Source organism: Corvus moneduloides, chromosome 5 (genome assembly GCF_009650955.1).
Source record: "Corvus moneduloides isolate bCorMon1 chromosome 5, bCorMon1.pri, whole genome shotgun sequence".
NCBI lineage: Eukaryota > Metazoa > Chordata > Aves > Passeriformes > Corvidae > Corvus > Corvus moneduloides.
The window spans coordinates 16,066,866-16,084,160 of record NC_045480.1 but is presented as its reverse complement, the minus strand read 5'-3'; the positions used below and the strand labels follow the sequence as shown (position 1 = coordinate 16,084,160).

Sequence of the window (17,295 nt, the reverse complement as noted above, 5' to 3'; positions counted from 1 at the left end):
TTCCTCTTTTTGTTCTGCCTCTGAAGTATGGCCAATATCAGTCTCCCTCTTTGTATTTCGCTTAATGTTTGTAACTGCTTAATGTTATAGCTAGTTCTTTTGATGTACATAATATTTTTCGAAAACTGTATTTCATCACTGTCTTCATCCCTGCAGTAAAGCACAGCATAGAGAGCTGAAACCAAGGTTTTTTATCCTAAGTGAAAAGTAAGCAGTTAAAACTGAAATTGTTCTGTAGTCTCATTTCAAGCTTTGGTCACCCTGTCTTGTTGGCAGCAGCAGTGTCCTCAGCTGCATTAGTTCTTGGAGTCAAGATTTGCAGAGAAGGAAGAGCATCATTTTAGCTATGGTTTGGAATTTGTATTGGAGTCTAAATAGAGGATTTCCTCCCTTTCATTTTGGAATCTCTGGTATGTTGGTTCCTGTTTGCTCAGGGAACTGAATCAATATGGTAAAGAAAATGAGTGTTTTAAGTGAAATGTTTAGAACTTTCTATTATAAGAGAACTTTTTTAGTGCTGTAAGCAAGAAATGGCTTCAATCTAGACAACATATTCAACAGAAGCCCCCTCCCTGCTCCATTCCTATGCAAAAGCTGTCCTAAATTAAGTCTCAAGAGTTTTTCCACAAGAAAAATGGGTTGCTTTTTACCTGATAATCTGGCCAACACTTTATCAAATAAAGTATTTTAAGAATAGATATTCTATAGTGACATTACAAACAGGAAAAATAAAACGTTGGAATAAAGATATAATAACTTTTGCTTCTGTTGTCATACTTTGTGTCTTGAGTATTCTGTCTAGGAAGTTACTTCATTGTTTTTTGTATAAGTGGCAAAAAGGTGATTGGGTGCTTGATTACTGGTTTGTGTGTTTGTATTTTTGGGGATTTTTTTTCCTTTTTTTTTTTTTTTTTTTAGCTCAGTGCTTCAGTTGTTTCATACCAAAGTCAGTCCTTTCCAGATTGTAGTAGTGGATTTAAAAACAAGTATATAAGTAGAACCAAACCAAAACAAGCTACCATCAACAGCAAAAAACCCATGACTTTGAGATTTATGTCAATATATAAACAAGACTAAAATTATTAATCCATCTATGGTTGGGGGGGCAGTGGGCAAAGAGGACAGCTGCTGACCTGTGGAAGGAAGGGAGAGGCAAAAGAAACGACCACAGATGTTAATGCTTAATTTAAGTTTCTCTGTTAAACATACTGCTCCACCTCTATAAAATATTAAAATAACTGTCTTCTCTACAGAATATTCTCCTTTAACAAGTTGTAAGGGAGTTGCTGCTTATATCCTAATGGTGGGAGAAAGGTAACTAGGTATAATTAAAAGATGGATGTAATTATTTTATGTTTTTCCAAAATTCTGAATTAGTGCTACAGAAAGATCATAAAATATTTTCTAAATAATTGAGAGTGGTCTGATACATCAAAGGAAGTTGGTGATGGCTGAGTAATAAACACATATTCTTAAGGGGTTTGAGTTTCTGATGTAATTAATTTTATTTTCCTGACAGTTGGATGCAAAAAAAAATGCAGAAGTTTGGAGCAGATAACCATTTTTCAGGTAAACCAGTTCTCTTCTGTAGTGGCAAATAATGGTGGACAACAGAGTGCAAGCTGCACCTGGAAAATACAGGTGTGTACTTCAGAAGGCTGTAAGTTAACATGATTAGAAACTAAAAGATGACTGAACACGGGCTCCAAGTAACTGTCCTGTGAAAGGGATAACTTGTAAGAAAGGCAGATGACTTCTTCCTTTTTAAGTAAGCCGAAACGAAGTACTGCTTCCTACTCTTGCACCTGTATTAATGATAAGTAATATTTATTAATAAATATTGAAGCACTATTGAGAGAGAATGAAGAAAAGCAGAAGTTTTTCTTTCAGGGAAACTGCAACAGGTGCTTTGTCTACCTGGGGTACTTTTTAAAAAACCAAAAATTAAAGGGCTGTTCTAGTACTTGATGAAACTAATGAAGCTGAATTCTGTCTGTGGTATGATTGTTTTAATCCAAGGTAGCTGTCTTAGTAATGCAAGCCACAAAACTTCCCCCAGATATACTCCTGTACTGGGCCAAGCTAAATAATGCAGTCATGAAAATGTACAGAATAGGGAGAAGGATAAATGAAGTTTTTTATTTAGATATAGTACTTTTTTGAATTACATGCTGTTTTCAAAAGGAATTGCTTTTCAGGTGAGTGAAACAGGGCAAAGTAACAAGGATAGTGGGGTGAAATCTAAGCCATTTTTCTCATGGTAATGTCAGTTAATGTCAGTGAATTTCAGCTCAGAACTGTGTGTTTGTGTGTTATACCTTGGCATGAAGCTACTGCTACTTAAATAAAAGTGTGTGGGGTGTAGGGGGCAGGTAATGGGGAACGTTGGCCTGTAGGCTGGGGCATAAGCCAGTGTGCAGGATCTGTCTTTTGGCCCTTACTTGTCCAGAATTTCTTTCCAATGTGATTTTAGATTCTGAGACTCCTCATACAAGTTATGTAATAGTCCTCATAGATCAAGAAATACCAACTCAAAATATAGGTTGTATGACTTCAGAATGGAAACAGAATTTATATTACAACTAGATAAGTGTTCAGAGGCAGATGCAGAAACGGGAATTGAACTCTTGAGTTGTTATCAACAACTGGGTTAAGTAATAGTAGCTATTACCACATCAAAAAATAAAAAAAGGTAGTTTAATTTTAATGCTGTGTCTGGCAGTACAGTGCCGAATCTCATTAAATGTAATCTTATTCTTTGGATTTTCCTAATTACATTTTAAAGACCATTTATTAAATTTTGCAGCCTTTTAAGAATTGAAATCAGCAGTTCTGAGCCTACTTTCACATTAGTTTTGAACATTAATGGGCTAAACTCCACACTGCTTAAAATGTGCGATTTTTTTTTTTCAACTTTTGTTTTTTCTGTTGAGAATATTAAATTCAAAAAACAAGGATACATGAATCTTCCTCGCTGATGCTTGTTGCTTAACAGGATCTTAAATAGGAGTAGGGGTGAGGCCTGATTTTATGTAAGAAGCTAAATAACAAGTGTTTTGGACTTCAGTAAAACGACTTGAACATAATTCAGATGTGACTCTTGGTGTATAGTAAGCCACAAAGCGAAGGGTGATAGAAGTTAACTTTTAGGAACACAGAAGTTGTGAAGATTTTAACATACATTTCTGCTAACTTTCCTAGGTGGGTTAGCACAATTGTGTTTTACAGAGCCTCAAGGTTCTTTTTTTCCTTCAAAGAGTCCAGAGGCCATAGTGCTTAAAGCCAAAAGTCTCATTTCATTCTAGTAAAAATATACATGCATGCCTTGTCCTTCGAAGCAGTGTGCCAACAGTCTTACCCTGTGCCTAACTGATGATATGCTGGAAAAAAAGGGAGGAAGCAGAACTTAATTGGCATGCACCCAGAGTCTTCCAAATCCCTTAACCCATAGAGGAACTTAGAGAGGATAACAGGACCTCATCTAAAGGGTAACCTTTCACATTAAGATGAAAAATAGACCAGTAACTATGAATCAGATGAGCAATCTTGATAAGCATCTCCCTCTTTCATTTAAATTTTTTTCTATCCCTGTAAGGAGCATTCATCTACTGTTTCTTCTATGCATCCAGAGGTACAAATAAAACAGTCTCTATGGCTTGGAAAAATAGCAAACCAAAAGTGAATTTATTTAGAAGCATTTTCACTTTTATCTTTGAGCAGATGAACTGATAAAAAGCTTGTACTTTCCTAAACTGGAAACAGCTGCAGCAGATCAGAGGAGGGGAGAGCAAGTGTAAGCATAAGGTTTTTTTTAAAGGTGGCTTATTATGGGGTTATTGGTATGATGACAGTTTGTATTACAGTGTTTTTACTAGGATTTTCCTTTAACGTTGTTGGAGCTTTGTCCTTATTTCAAACACAGTGTCTAACAGCATGGTACCTGGTTACATGGATTCCCAATTATCCTGTTACAAGTGCCTGCATATGCCCCTTGCATCAGTTGTAATTATTATAGTTTGTAGGAGTCTTGTGAGGTACTGCTTGGGATTTACTATTGTTGTGTTCTAGCACTGAGTAAACAACAAATCAAAAGTGCTTTGTGTAAATTTTTTAACTAAAAATGATTAAATTTTAGTAAAATATCCCAAATACAGTAGGCTTAAAAAAAAAAAAAAAAAGCTTTGTAGCTAAAGGCCTAGAATTGGATTACTTCTTAAACATAAACAAGAAAAGGGGAAAAGAAAAAAGATTAGTAAAGGAACAAAGAGTCAAAGGGGAAAGGAAATGCATCACTTTTATGAAATGGACTATCAATTAAAAAGAACATACAAATACAGGAGTTAATATGGCCATATACAAGAATAGGGGAATCAAGAAATTAATATGATGCGGAGTGTACCAAACCTATCAAAAACTTTTTAATACAGCCTGTGCATATATTGCTGTTCCCTTTCCCAACAGGAGAGTAAATACTGCTTCCATCTTCAGACCCACCAAGTGTTTCATTTGAAAGCAGTAGTCAGATGTCAGCTTCCATTTATTACATGATATTTATTCTTTTTTTGGCTGTTCTTCTAACACATGGTCTGAGTCATTCATATTTTTGGAAAACATACTTGCAGTCTCCCCTCACTTAGAGGATGTGGGGAGGGAAGGAGGAGATGGGCAGTTTGAGAAGGTGATGAGTTCAACTCCGAGGCTAAAGTAATTATTTTCTCTCAGAAACATTATGGAGATAAAAGCTTTTGGAAAAACAATACCCAATGTATATCTGTACCTGTCTGACCTCAATTTATATTGTATAACTGTTCAATTACTATATCTTTCCAAAATTAACCTAGACCAACTTTGCATTAAAATTTCTGTAAATCTTCACCTCATAATTTTCTCTAGGCTTAGTGCAACATAGGCTATCCATTGCTTCCAGGGTGACAGGGACCATGTGGCTATTTACGAGATTCTGAATAGAAGAGGCTTTTATAATGGACAGCCATGCTGCTGCTGGTGAGGAGTAGGATGAAGAAAGGGTATATCTGGTCATGAGTCCTTGTACATTCCTGGAGTACCTCTAAGTGTGTATAAGGCATGCCGTGTTGGAAGCTTCCATGGACTGTATCCATTTAATTATTACACTTTTTATTCATGACAAAGAATTTTACAGCCTGCACTGTTCATATGTAGCAGCTCTCTAATGTGTTGATTGGCTTTAAGATGTCTCAGACACTAAGTAGTTTACAGTGATAAAACATTACGGAAAACTTTATGATTTAAGTTTTGTGAGCAGCTGAAAGGTACCTTCTCTTTAAGAAGATTTAAATAAAAAGTTGTGAAGACAGTCTAAAGACTTCCTTTGGACCCAATAATCCTGGTTTAAATCTGAGTAAACTTGTAGAGACTCTTAAAATAACATAGGAATTCACAAAGTATAATTTTAATTGTGCAGTAATTGCTCTTCACCTTGCAATTTCTTTGACTTATAAAACAGTAGGATAACTCAATAAAAACCTTGCCATAGACCCTTGGCCCGTATAAGACTTTCTGGTTTAGACAAGACAGTACAGCATCCTACTTCTAGTTCCACTGCGCTTCCCCCATCTTGAGGGAGGGATGTAAATCAGTGACTGCTAAGCCCACAGAAAATTACTCAGCTACTTAAGTTCCTCACTTTCCTTGGGATCTTGCATTCCATCTCATGGCTGCTGTGGCCAAGACCACTGTTAACTGTCACATCACTGATTAACTCTTTCTTAATGATAAGTAGCAGCTAGATAGTGACTCCTCTATTGAGCTTGTCCACCACCTCAGGCAGGTCTGTCCTCCAGACACCACAGAATCTCCTGGGTTGCTTGTGCACTGGCATGTTGCATTTCTAGCATGTGTCTTGGTGATTGTGCAGCCTTTTTTCTCTTCCTTCTTTTTTTCTCTTCCTGGTGGTGGTGGTTTTTCGGGTTGGGGTTTTTTTTTTTTTGAAAACTTCATCTACTAACCCTTGATTGGCAGTCTGTATAGTCTGTAACAGATGTTCACTATGATGTTCACCTGGTTGAATCCTGACTTGTAGATTTTCAACTGTCCTGTAGCCCATTCCACACTAAGGCTCCATTTGTTTAAGTTAAAAATCTAAGCACTGTCCTTGACTTTCTCACTTCCGCTTTCTTAAAAGCCAGTATCCATCCAGTGCAGTTGTGCAGTTGTGTGAACTCTCACCAGTAAGATTGCTACGTGCTCTGGTTTATAATCCCTGGTGCTTGCTTCCTGTGCTGAATGCATTCATATACAGCTGCTTAAGGTGTGTCCCTGCTTATGCCACTTGTTCGGGGGGACTGTAAGGTCCTTGTGTGCATTTACCCTCTCTGCCATTCTCTTCCTTTCTAGGCTTCAGTCTCCACTTTCCTGACAAAGCTAGTTTGAAGAGCTCATTGTGAGGCAAGCCCATTGGCAGAGATAATTTGCATTACCAAATAGATCCTGTCTTTCTCAAGCACTCTGTTTCTCAAAGGATCTTAATGTTGTAAGAGCTGATGTCCTGCCTGCAGCCATGTAGTCAGATGTTGATCCCACAGGATGTTTGTTTGCCCTAGGAAAGCCTTCGCCCTGGATCAGCACCTGGGCTCTGTTATTTGTTACATTGACGCATGGTGTCGTTCACCATTGCCCCTGTGCTCCTGTAGTTAGCTCTGGTCTGCTGAAGATCACTTTTGGCAGCATCGTTGTGGCCAGGTAGGTGCACAGTAGATGATATTTACAATGGCCAGATGAGCCGTAAGAGTTCCACTGCAACATTCTGGGTTTGGGGCAGAGGCAAACAGCTGAACTTTTAAGACAGCCAGTCTAGCTGCTGGAGAGAAGCCCCATGGGAGTCTGCAATTACTGTCACCTGTTGCTTCCTTTTGGTGGCCTTGTCTGTGACCCATGGGTCAGGCTTATATGCCAAACCTGATAGATCTTGTTTCTGGGCTGTATGCCTTTTTGGTACCCGAATAGCTACCGATGGAAAAAGAGAGCCCCCTTCCTGTTGCTGGAGGTCACGGCTTCAGCCTCCCTGCTCATGGGAGTTCCTGTCCCATCCCAGCCCTGAGTGCCAAAAGCAGTAGAGTTGGTGGGGAAAGGCGGGAGGGAGGGAGAGTTAATATGGGAAAAAAACCCTGTTCACAACTTTATTCAGAAATGCCAAATCTGGAAACTTGTAACTGTGTTAAGAGACTAGCTGAATCACAAATTTCTACTTATGAAGACAGTTAGAGGAACCCATCTTTGATTTTAAAGGGTGTCAGGTAATAAAGAAAGCTGATTCTTTGTACATGAAGATAGATAAATTTATTAGAGAAATAAGGAGTTTGACAGATCAGGGTATTGCAAGTTATTAGAGCCAAGTGTTGCTTTGCAGTTTGGAGCTAGAAAGTGTCAGATCTTGAGTAACAGTTTCAAAAGGCAGTTTGGAATCAAAGAGGCAATCAACCACCAAGAGACAGAAAATTCTGTAAAATTATTTTAAAGCAGAGTTTTTCTATTAGTGAATCATAAAAAATATAAGCAAAGTGTATTTCTGACTGGTTTCTGTAGACACTTCAGGTTCTGGAGAGTTCCAAAGCTGCTACTACTGTTTGCTTAAGCATACTGACTCAAGAAGAAAAGCAAAGGTTTATTGAAGTGCTTGTGTCTAGATGGTTACATTTTAGGAATCAGTGCCAGCATTCATTCGTCAGTACTAGTAACTAAGATACATCTTCATGTTTAGGTTAAACTAAAATTGTATCAATTCTGCTGAGAGGCAGCAAAAGTACTTTGTGGAGCCTGGAAGTAACACAAGTGCTTTCTGGGAAAATTTTAGCATAAGGTCTGAAAAAAGATTCTCTTGATGTTCATAGGTTGTACAAGTAAGTGTTCTTTTAAAAGAAAGTATCCAGTATCCAAAGGTGAGGAAGCAAATGATCGTGCAGGCTAAGTCTGTTGGCTCTTTGGAGCCGTTCTGTAAGACTTGGAAGAGAAACAACTCTTTGGATGGGTAGGATGGAACTAAGTTTGGTGAATTAGCAAAGAAGCAGGCTGGTGTGTCCTTTCCTCAGGGTAAGGAAAAAAAAAACAACAAAAAAACCCAACAACCCCCAGTGTGCTAATTGCCGTCTTTAATACAAGCTGTATGGAAGTCTGTTTGGAGATTGCATTGTTCCTTAACAAAATGCTGCTTCACAGAGCTGGGGTTTCTGTGCTCATGGTTTTGCATAGGCAGGAGCAGGTAGTAGGGCAGGCAGATACGGACAAAAGTAAAGGCAGAAACAAGTAACACCCTCCACGGGGTGGAAAGGGTGGTAGATGTCCAAAGACCAAGGAGGTTTTGGGTGCTGGCTAGGACAGTAAATAATCTTCCTGTTGTTTGATTGACAAAGTCTTGCGAAGTAGGAGTTGGTGTTTGCTCTTCTGAAATAAGCGGAGTTGTCTCCAAGAGCTGCTTCATTCATTTCTTTACCCAGTGACAGTAACTTGCCAGAACCTAACCAGCTGCTGACCTAAAATGGCTCACAGTCTGTAACATTAATGGTCATAGCAATACACATGGTGTGTTCTGTATTTCCAGTCTGTTGTGTTTGGAGAATTGCTGTCTTAACTTCAGGCTTCATCTCTTGCTTTTTTTGTCTGTAACCCTTTGAAGCCAGAAGAACAGGGAATTTGTGCAATGCTAATATGATGTGAATTTACATTACATTGAATCTAAGAGTCACTGGATGATGCTTTAAGGTAAATTTTAGTGTGTGCCTGGGCCTTGGGCTTTTTGCTTTCTAGTTCTTGTAGACTGTTTAAAAGATGTGTATATCTATTTGTGAGAGGACAGTGCTTTTGTCATTTAATTTGTGTCGTCTCATAATACTATATTTATTACAAAGAAAAGTGGAAGATAAAATCCGTATAGCTCAAGATATAAAGGTATAAATCCATTTATAGTTAAAATAGCAGATTTGTCGAGATTATAATTGATTCGCAATATAGTCCATATACTAAAATTACTTTGCAATGCAAATTATAAAAAAACTGACCTGTCAAACTAAACAGCTCCTATGTGTTAAGATAGCTTCCCTTGTCTGCTTTAAATATGGTACGTATTTATTCTTCCTTATACTAGTACACATACAATCTAAACCAAAAAGTAGATACAGTCTTTGGTGAGAGAACAGGATGTTGTGTTGTCTTAAAAGACATCACATGATGAGCAAATTTTGTGATTCTGAATGTTCTTTGTTGATGGCAGTTGTTTCCTGAAGATTTTGGTATCTTTTTTGTGGTGTGATGATAAAATAGTCTTGCAAAGTTCTGGTCTAGCAAAATAGCTACAGACAGGCCTTTAGTATAAAGAATGAGAACCTTCAAATGCTGCTTTGAATTATCCTCTTATTTTCAAGTAAGCTTATTATTTGAAAGGAGAAAGGGGGGAACTTGGAAGCTGTTTCTATATTGAACAAAACTTCTGTTATATTGGTGCTGTAAATTCTTACCATATTTCATCAGTTGTCATGCATTTTTTTGTGGGTTTGGGGTTTTTTAAAAATTTATTTATTTATTTATTTATTTTTCAATCCTTTTATTTGCTCTGTGTCTCATCTGCCGTATTGAAATATGTGATTTTTACCAAATACCTAAACAGACTAGCTGGTAAATCTGTAAAATAATTGGATTTATCTAATCCTTAGTTTTAAAACGTTTTTGTACGGATACAGAGGACTAGGGAGCACTGTCATGGTATCAGAAACAAAAGAAGCTTGCTTTTTTCTATTCGTAGAAATATTAGCCTGCTCAGATTATGTTGTTTCAGGAGATCTTAAATGAGAAGTTTCTGATCTTGAAGTTTTCATTTATTTTTATTTTTTCCTCTCTCTGTACATGACTTTGTTTCTCCTGCTAAGAGAGGAACTCGTTCACTTACATAGATGAATGAGGCTAATCCTTCCACCTTTAAGATTCTGTGGTAGTTATTTTAAGTCTAATGAGGTTGTTGGGGCATGGCTTAATAGGCTGATTGTGGGCAGATGGCAGTTGCCTTGTCTTATTTTTATCTTCTAATGCTGCTGAGTAGTCCTATAGTGGAATGAGTAAATATTTGTTTGATAAATGTAACAATTTTTGAAATTGTCCTGAGAATTTGAGGATACTGGTTGCCAGTTCTCTGGAATTTGCTTTCTTTCAAGAAACTTGATTTACTGTTTTAAATGTTTCTTTTGTCTCCAGGTTTTGAAAGTATTTTAGAAGGGCTTTATGGACCAAGGCTACGAAGAGACCTCAGTTTATTTGAAGGTAAATGAGCCAGCTTTTAGTGCAATGACCTTAACTTACTGGTTTTTCTTCTAGCTAAAGGTGGTTTCAAGTATGTATTGAATTTGAAAAAGGAAATCTTCCAATGCTTTTCTTTCCAATGGTCATTTACTCATTTTCTTGTCAATACTGTGCATAAGCAAAACACTAGGTAAAATGATACCTAGGTTTTGTTGCTATACAGGGGAATTTGGATTAGCTAAGCTTTTCTGTGAAGCTCTCATGAGAAATACTTACTCTTCCGGAATAGTGCATCTCCTACTTTCTTTTTGAGCATCTTTTCGAAAGGGAAGATAAGCTGCTCAGCTTCCTATTGACATTAGTTGGTAGAAGGAAGGTAGTGGATGCTAGTTTGGTCTTGTAGTGGTCAAGAAAGTTTATGCTTTTTATATATTCATATTTTTTACATCTTTATTATATATAAACCAAGCTTTTTATTTTTATTATACTTTATATATGTATAAAGTCATAGCTGTATTTAAGTGCGTGTGTCAGTGTGTGTGTGTGTGTGTGTATATATCTATATACACACCTTTTCCATTAACCTTATAAGACCTAACATTAGCCCAAATGGGTTTGGTTTTGCTGGAATAGCTGTCAATAACAGCTAAGTCCTTAGTTAAGTGTGGAATGATATATCTGTCTTTGCCAACATGAGGGCTGTTGCTTTGAAGTGTTGCAAGAAGTGTTTTCCCAAGTTCTTTTTATGTCTTAAGAAAATGTTCTTTCTGTTATTGAACCTTCAAAATGTTCTGTCCCATGTCTTTACAATTCATTGTCTGATAGTGTAATTTGGAAAGTGTATCACTTATTTAGTGCTAGTACGTGGGGTAGAGTGGCATGTACTGTATGTTTTAGTTTAGGATACTTTTGGAGTGATTGCTTTAACTTGGTTATGGTTTTGTCCCCTTTATATTGTGCAAATTCCTTGGCTTGTATCATATGCATAAGACAGTATTTTCATGGGGAAGGGGGGGAACTTGAAATGCTGATGTTTTCAGAATATTTTTTCATGTCTCAAGCTAGGCATGCCACTAATAAGACATAAAAACATTTAATAAATATGTACAGTTGGATTAGAGCTTGTTTTCATGAGTAGTACTCCCATCTGCTGTGATAAGCACATTTGAAAAGGAAACAGGATATTATTATAAGTTTACAGTACCTCTTTTTTTTTTTTTTCCAGGTTATAATTCCAATAGGTTGTATGTATTGGGCTTTACACTGATTAGTGGTTAAAGCTTTATTTTTTTTTTGTATCAAAGAGTTGACATTTTCTTTTTTCTTTATTTTTTTTACTTTTGTTTTTGGGTAAGGAGGCAGAAAGTACTGAGCTAATGAGGGGGTGGCCAAAGTCTAAGTGCTACAGTTAAGGGAACGTGATATGCTACACAGTAAAGTTTATATTGCTTGTTTAGAGTTCATGTGTGCAGGTATTTGGCCTATCTTATGGGTAAAGTTTTAACTTTAACTTTTAACTTATTTGCCTTATGTTGTTGAAGATTTCTTACCTATTTAAAATCTGATATTTCCATTGCTTGCACATCTTTGCTATTTGATGTCCTTGTGACTTTGTCTTGCAAATTAAATTCGTGTTTATCTAAAATGTAAAGTTTCAGAGCTTTTTTTTTTTTCAAATTCTAAAAATTTTTGTCAGTAATGTGCAATTAAAACCTATTTCCATGTTTGACGCATCTATAAAATTGATTTTAGTTCTGGAGCCAACCATGGAAGAGAGACATGGCGTGGTAGGTTGGGATGCCCACCTTACCTTACTATTTTTGGTTCATTTTTATAGATATAGTGTCTGTAACTTCAATAATGCCATGTGAAATTGTTTATACTGGCACAGTGTAGGTCAGCTTTATTATTAATATAGTATACAGGGCTATTTCTGACTTGAAATCTGAATTTGGTTGTAAAGATTAGTACAGAACTCTCAAGTAAAATCTGTACAAATCTTTCCACTGTCATAAGTGCCACTTTTCACTTTACAGGTAATGAAACTAAGATACAAAATAAATCATTTTCCTTAGTTAAAAGATAGCTGGTAGAATTAGAACTCATGTTCTTAGACTCTAAGCAATGTGCCTGAATTACTGCATCTTTTAAGCTGTTCATTTTCTTCATCATAACCACTAAACTTATACTGTCAACATGCAATATTATTGCTCATTAGCAGCAAGAGTATGTTTTCTCAAACATACCTCAAGAAATTATGTGGCTTTCTTGTGCAGAAATGTGTGAGAATTGGCTGAAATATATGCTGCTTAGCTACAATAGCATTTTTTCTCTTGCGTTCTTGGTTTTATCTATTGTGACATGAAAAAAAAAAATCAATAATGTGCATTAAATGTAACATGATTGATATATTTCCTCCTTAGTCCTGTCTTGAAATAGTATTTGGTCTGTAGATTAAATTATGGTATTGTATTCTCTTAAAGTTACTTGAGTGAATAATAACTTGTAATGACAGTTTAAATTTAAATGGTAAAAGGTACACTTCAGCTTTGCTAGACCATTATACTTTCCAAAAAAAATACCCTGTAAACCTTTGTTTTGTATCTTGAAATTCTTGTATGTGTAGGATTTATTTTGGACTTGCTTAAATGGTTCTTCTCACCATTATTCAGCACCAGTTTGTTTTCCTGACTGCTTGGATTCTGCAGCTTCTGATTGCAAAGGTGTCAAGTTCTGTATCTTGGCATCTGACCTTGGTTCATGCTCTGAACTGAGGCTTCTTATGTCAATGAATCTTTAGGGCTTTCTAATCCTTGCCTTAGCTCAAAATGAGTATAAGTAGATTCACATATAAATTGTTTTTCTTTACATTCTACTTGTGGATAGTTAGCTAAACTGTTAAAAAGCTTTTCCTCCAATCAGGTGGTATGTGTGTACTTTCTTTTTGGGGGAATTATGTCCTGGGGTTTTATTCTCTTAACCACTGAGGACAAGCTGTCTTGTTGGAGAAAAGCAGCTCTCATTATTAATTTTTTTTCCAGGAAAAGATCCTCTTTATACAGGATGAAAGGTTTTATTTTTCCTTATGTTGTTTTGAAGTATTTATAGTAGTGAAAAATTATATTAGAAACACAAATCTAATAGAACTGGAGTTTTTATGAAATTAAAAATAGGAAGTACTTGGTAAACACCTCAGCTGTTTTAATGTACTTATTAGGAAGCTGTAGTGCTGTATAAAAAGAAAGGGGGTGATATGTTCAAAATTGTCATAAATAGCTGGAAAATCTTTTGGGATTATTATTATAATAATCAGAAAATTATTATTATTATTATCAGAAAATACTGGAAAGTAAGGCTTGAATTTTTTAAGCTATTTTGTATTTAGATATACTAGATAATTATTTAATATTGTAAGATGGAAACATGGAATCCGTTCAGTACTACAGATTAATTTACTTAATTCAGCATTACTTCTTGGGAAAAGTGGTTTGGGGAAACAAAGATTTGAATCTCTTAAATGAATAAAAATTCTTTTTTGTCCAAGTTCACCATTTTATTCTTAAAAGATGGAAACAAATTTAACAGCTTTGTGCTAAATTGTTTTGGTGTCAATATAATAATAATCTGTACTGTGTTTAATATTAAAATGCTGTTTTCACAGTCTTAGCAACTTTTTCTCATGGGCTGGCAAGCATTATAGGTTGTCTGCAAATCTTTCATCATCTGACCCCCAAGCAAGATAAAATGGGGAGGGAAGATTCATCCTAAATTCAATGCAGCCGATGCAAGTTTGTTCTGCTTAAAGTGCTGTCTGTGCCTCTGACTTTTCTGAGAGTATGGCTGCCTATCTGTAGTTAAAAACTTAATAGTGGTCTCAGGATGTTTCCTGTGGTGGTGACCTGAGACTATTGGCTGTCCGGCATTTGATATATCTTGTATATGTCTGCTATCTGATGTCAGTTTTGCTTAGCGCACTGGCAGACTTAATATGTTGTACATGATTTGTACTACTTTGAATAAAGGGCTTAGTGTTATGTAGAGCTGATGTTTCTCAAGGTTTGCTTTTTTGGCAATACACAAGGATTGCTCTCTAGTTTGACTTTTACCAGTGGAAATTCAAGATTCCAAGGCAGAAGAATTTCTCTGAAAGCATAAACCTGTCTTAGAGTTAGGTGTAGAATCCCAAGGTTCATAAATAATTTTTCATGGTTGCAAGGAAAACAATGAACTTGTTATGAAGAAATAGTGTTGTCTTTATGCTGTGGACATCTTAAAGGAATAGCTCTAACAGGCTAGGACAGCTAGATTAATTCAGCAAAAATGACTCATTATCTCTTGTTACTGTCCAGCCAAGAAAAATACTATGTCTGTTCATGATCATCAGCTGTCCAACCTGTAAAAACTACTGTTTTGCATCCCTGAAAGCATATAACACATTAATACAGAATTCTGTTCTAAATTAGTATTTTAGATCTGAGTAAACTAGGTTCAAGTAATTATCTGGAATTACTTACATTTTGTTTGTGCTCAACTGAAAAGACTTTATTTTTCAGAGTCATTTTATTCTGATTTTGCCTTTTTAATAATATCTTTGAGAAGAAGTAAAAGCTCAGCAGTTGTGGGAGAAGGGTGGAGGACAGTGGGCAGTGGGAAACAACCCTGCAGACAGCAAGGTCAGAGAAGGAAGAGGGGAGAGGTGCTCCAGTCACTGGAGCAGATTCCCCTGCAGCTCATGGAGAGGACCATGGTGAAGCATGTAGAACCTGCAACCCATGGAGGACCATGTCAGAACAGATATCCACACTGCAGCCCATGGAGGACCCACTGGAGCAGGTGGAGATGCCCTGAAGGAAGCTACAGCCCATGGAGATCCCATACTGGAGCAGGCCTCTGTCAGGAGCTGCAGCATATAGAGAGGAGCCCATGCAGGAGCAGGTTTTCTGGCAGGAGCTGCGGCTCTTGTGGAGTGGTCCCTTCCTGAAGGACTGTGCCCTGTGGAAAAGGCACGTACTAGAGCTGTTCATTAAGAGCTGTAGTTGTGGGAAGAACACTGGAGCAGTTTGTGAAGGCCTGTAGCCCATGGGAAGGACCCCAAGCTGGAACCAGGGGAAAAGAGGAGGAAGTAGCAGAGAGGAACTCTTACGAGCTGAGGGCAGCCTGTTTCCCATCCTCCTTGCACTGTTTGGGGTGGGGGAGGAGGTAGAAAGTCAGGAATGAAGGAGTGAAGCTGAAGCCTGGGAAGAAGGGGCGGTAAGGTGGTTTAGTGTTTTCCCTTTCTTATTATGCAAATCTGTTTTTATTGGCTCCAAATGAAATTTATTTTCCCCAAGTTGAATCTGACTTCCCTGTGACAGTAATTGGTAAGTGATCTCCCTGTTTTTATCTTGACCCACAAGTTTCTCCTTCTTATTTTCTCCCCTGCCATCTTATTTCCTCACCCCTGCCCTATTGAGGAAGGGGAATGAGGGCATCCCTGGGTTGGGGGGTGGGTTGGCAGCCAGCCAAGATCTGGCTACCATCATGTGCTATTAAAAGCAGGTAATCTCAAGAACCGCCCTAAACAGAACTGTGATTGTAATTTAGTGGTACAGAGACAAGGAGGAAACATACCTAGTAATTAATAATGCGGGGTGAAAAAGTTGTTTAGGTTGTAAGCACATGAACTGGAAATGAACAGGGTGGAGAAGACCTTGGTGTTGTAGTTAATCGTGTTTGCATTCACCTGCCAAAACACTGCAGCTGCTGCATAACTAGGACACTGTAGGAACAGTACTGCCTGCAGTGTAAGGAAGTCTGGTGTAAAGGTAAAAGACATAATCGTGAGGTCTTGGTCCCCATGTTCAGGAAACAGGTGTTCAAGTGAGACTTGTGCAGAAGAGATGGAGCTGAATCTCACGAGGAAAACCAGGTGGACTAGATTAGCCACAAAATGAAGTTTAAAGGGGGTAATGCTAGTCTCTGTAAATGCATCAAGGTGCTAAATACCTAAGCAGTTTCTGTTCATAGATACAAGAATAATATTGCCAGAAAAGTAAACTGGAATAAGTTGCCATGTGCAATTTTAAACAAAAAATTAGAAGCTTAGTTTTAACTATTAGCACCGTTGGTTTGGGAAAAGTGTTAAAGTAAATGGTGTTCATGAAGAGAAGGGTATTGGTTGAAAACTCTTAATTTTTGAAATGAGGCTTAGTAAGTTGTCTAAAGAAAGTAGATGATGTGTCTCCATTCAGTAGAAGACTGGAATTTATATAGGCAATATAAGTTTAAGTCCTGCATTCCGTCTAGACCAAAGTACATTTTCTGATAAAACATATAAAGCACTTTTCTAGATAAATAAAGTGCTACAAGTGAGTGTAAGGCTTGGATTTACCTATAGGAATGATATCAAATCAATTAAAATACTGTAAGTACAACGTGTGTAGCTCACATGATGAGGAGTCCATATTCTAATTCTTAGCTTAGTTTACTACAAGTTTGCACACCTCAGTTAAAAAGAATGATGTCTACAATTCATAGCTTTCTTTGCAGTATTCAGGTGCCTCCACTAATTATGACAGATAATCAGTTTAATTACTACATTACATTGAGTTTACCTTTCAAGAAAGGCACTCTCTGCTATTTGTAAGATGAGCTGTACAAGCCAGACAAGAATTTGATAGTATCTGAAGAATTGAATACGACTGAATGCATTGTGCCAATAAATACATATATTATTGATGGAATTTATTTAGGAGAATTTTAGGATGTGTATTTTGTTCTCAAAATCCATTTTTGCTTGTTTAAAACATCTAGCTTTCTTTTCTTCCTTTAAGACTGTGAGCCAGAAGAGCTAACTGACTGGTCTATGGATGAGAAATGTTCCTTTTGTAATTTACACAAAGAAACAGCCAGTGTAAGTATGAGCATTATATTAAGCGTTACTTCCCAACACTCATTTTTTGGTATGAAAGTAAGAATCAGAGAATTAAATTTTGCAAATAAGTTAATTTTGCATTTTGACTCAAGGTAGTTTGATTTTAGTAGTTCTATTCC

The 17,295-nt window shown here is 36.9% G+C and overlaps 1 protein-coding gene across 7 annotated transcripts in view; it reads left to right on the top strand.

Annotated features, from left to right (window-relative positions):
* LCORL (ligand dependent nuclear receptor corepressor like) overlaps positions 1–17,295 on the top strand; it is an 83,222-nt gene that overhangs the window by 15,721 nt on the left and 50,206 nt on the right. For all 7 annotated transcript variants that reach the window (XM_032107979.1, XM_032107975.1, XM_032107976.1 and 4 more), the window contains 2 exons: positions 10,219–10,284; positions 17,076–17,155. In XM_032107979.1, the coding sequence (XP_031963870.1) occupies positions 10,219–10,284; positions 17,076–17,155 (146 nt within the window). The remainder of the gene's footprint in view (positions 1–10,218; positions 10,285–17,075; positions 17,156–17,295) is intronic.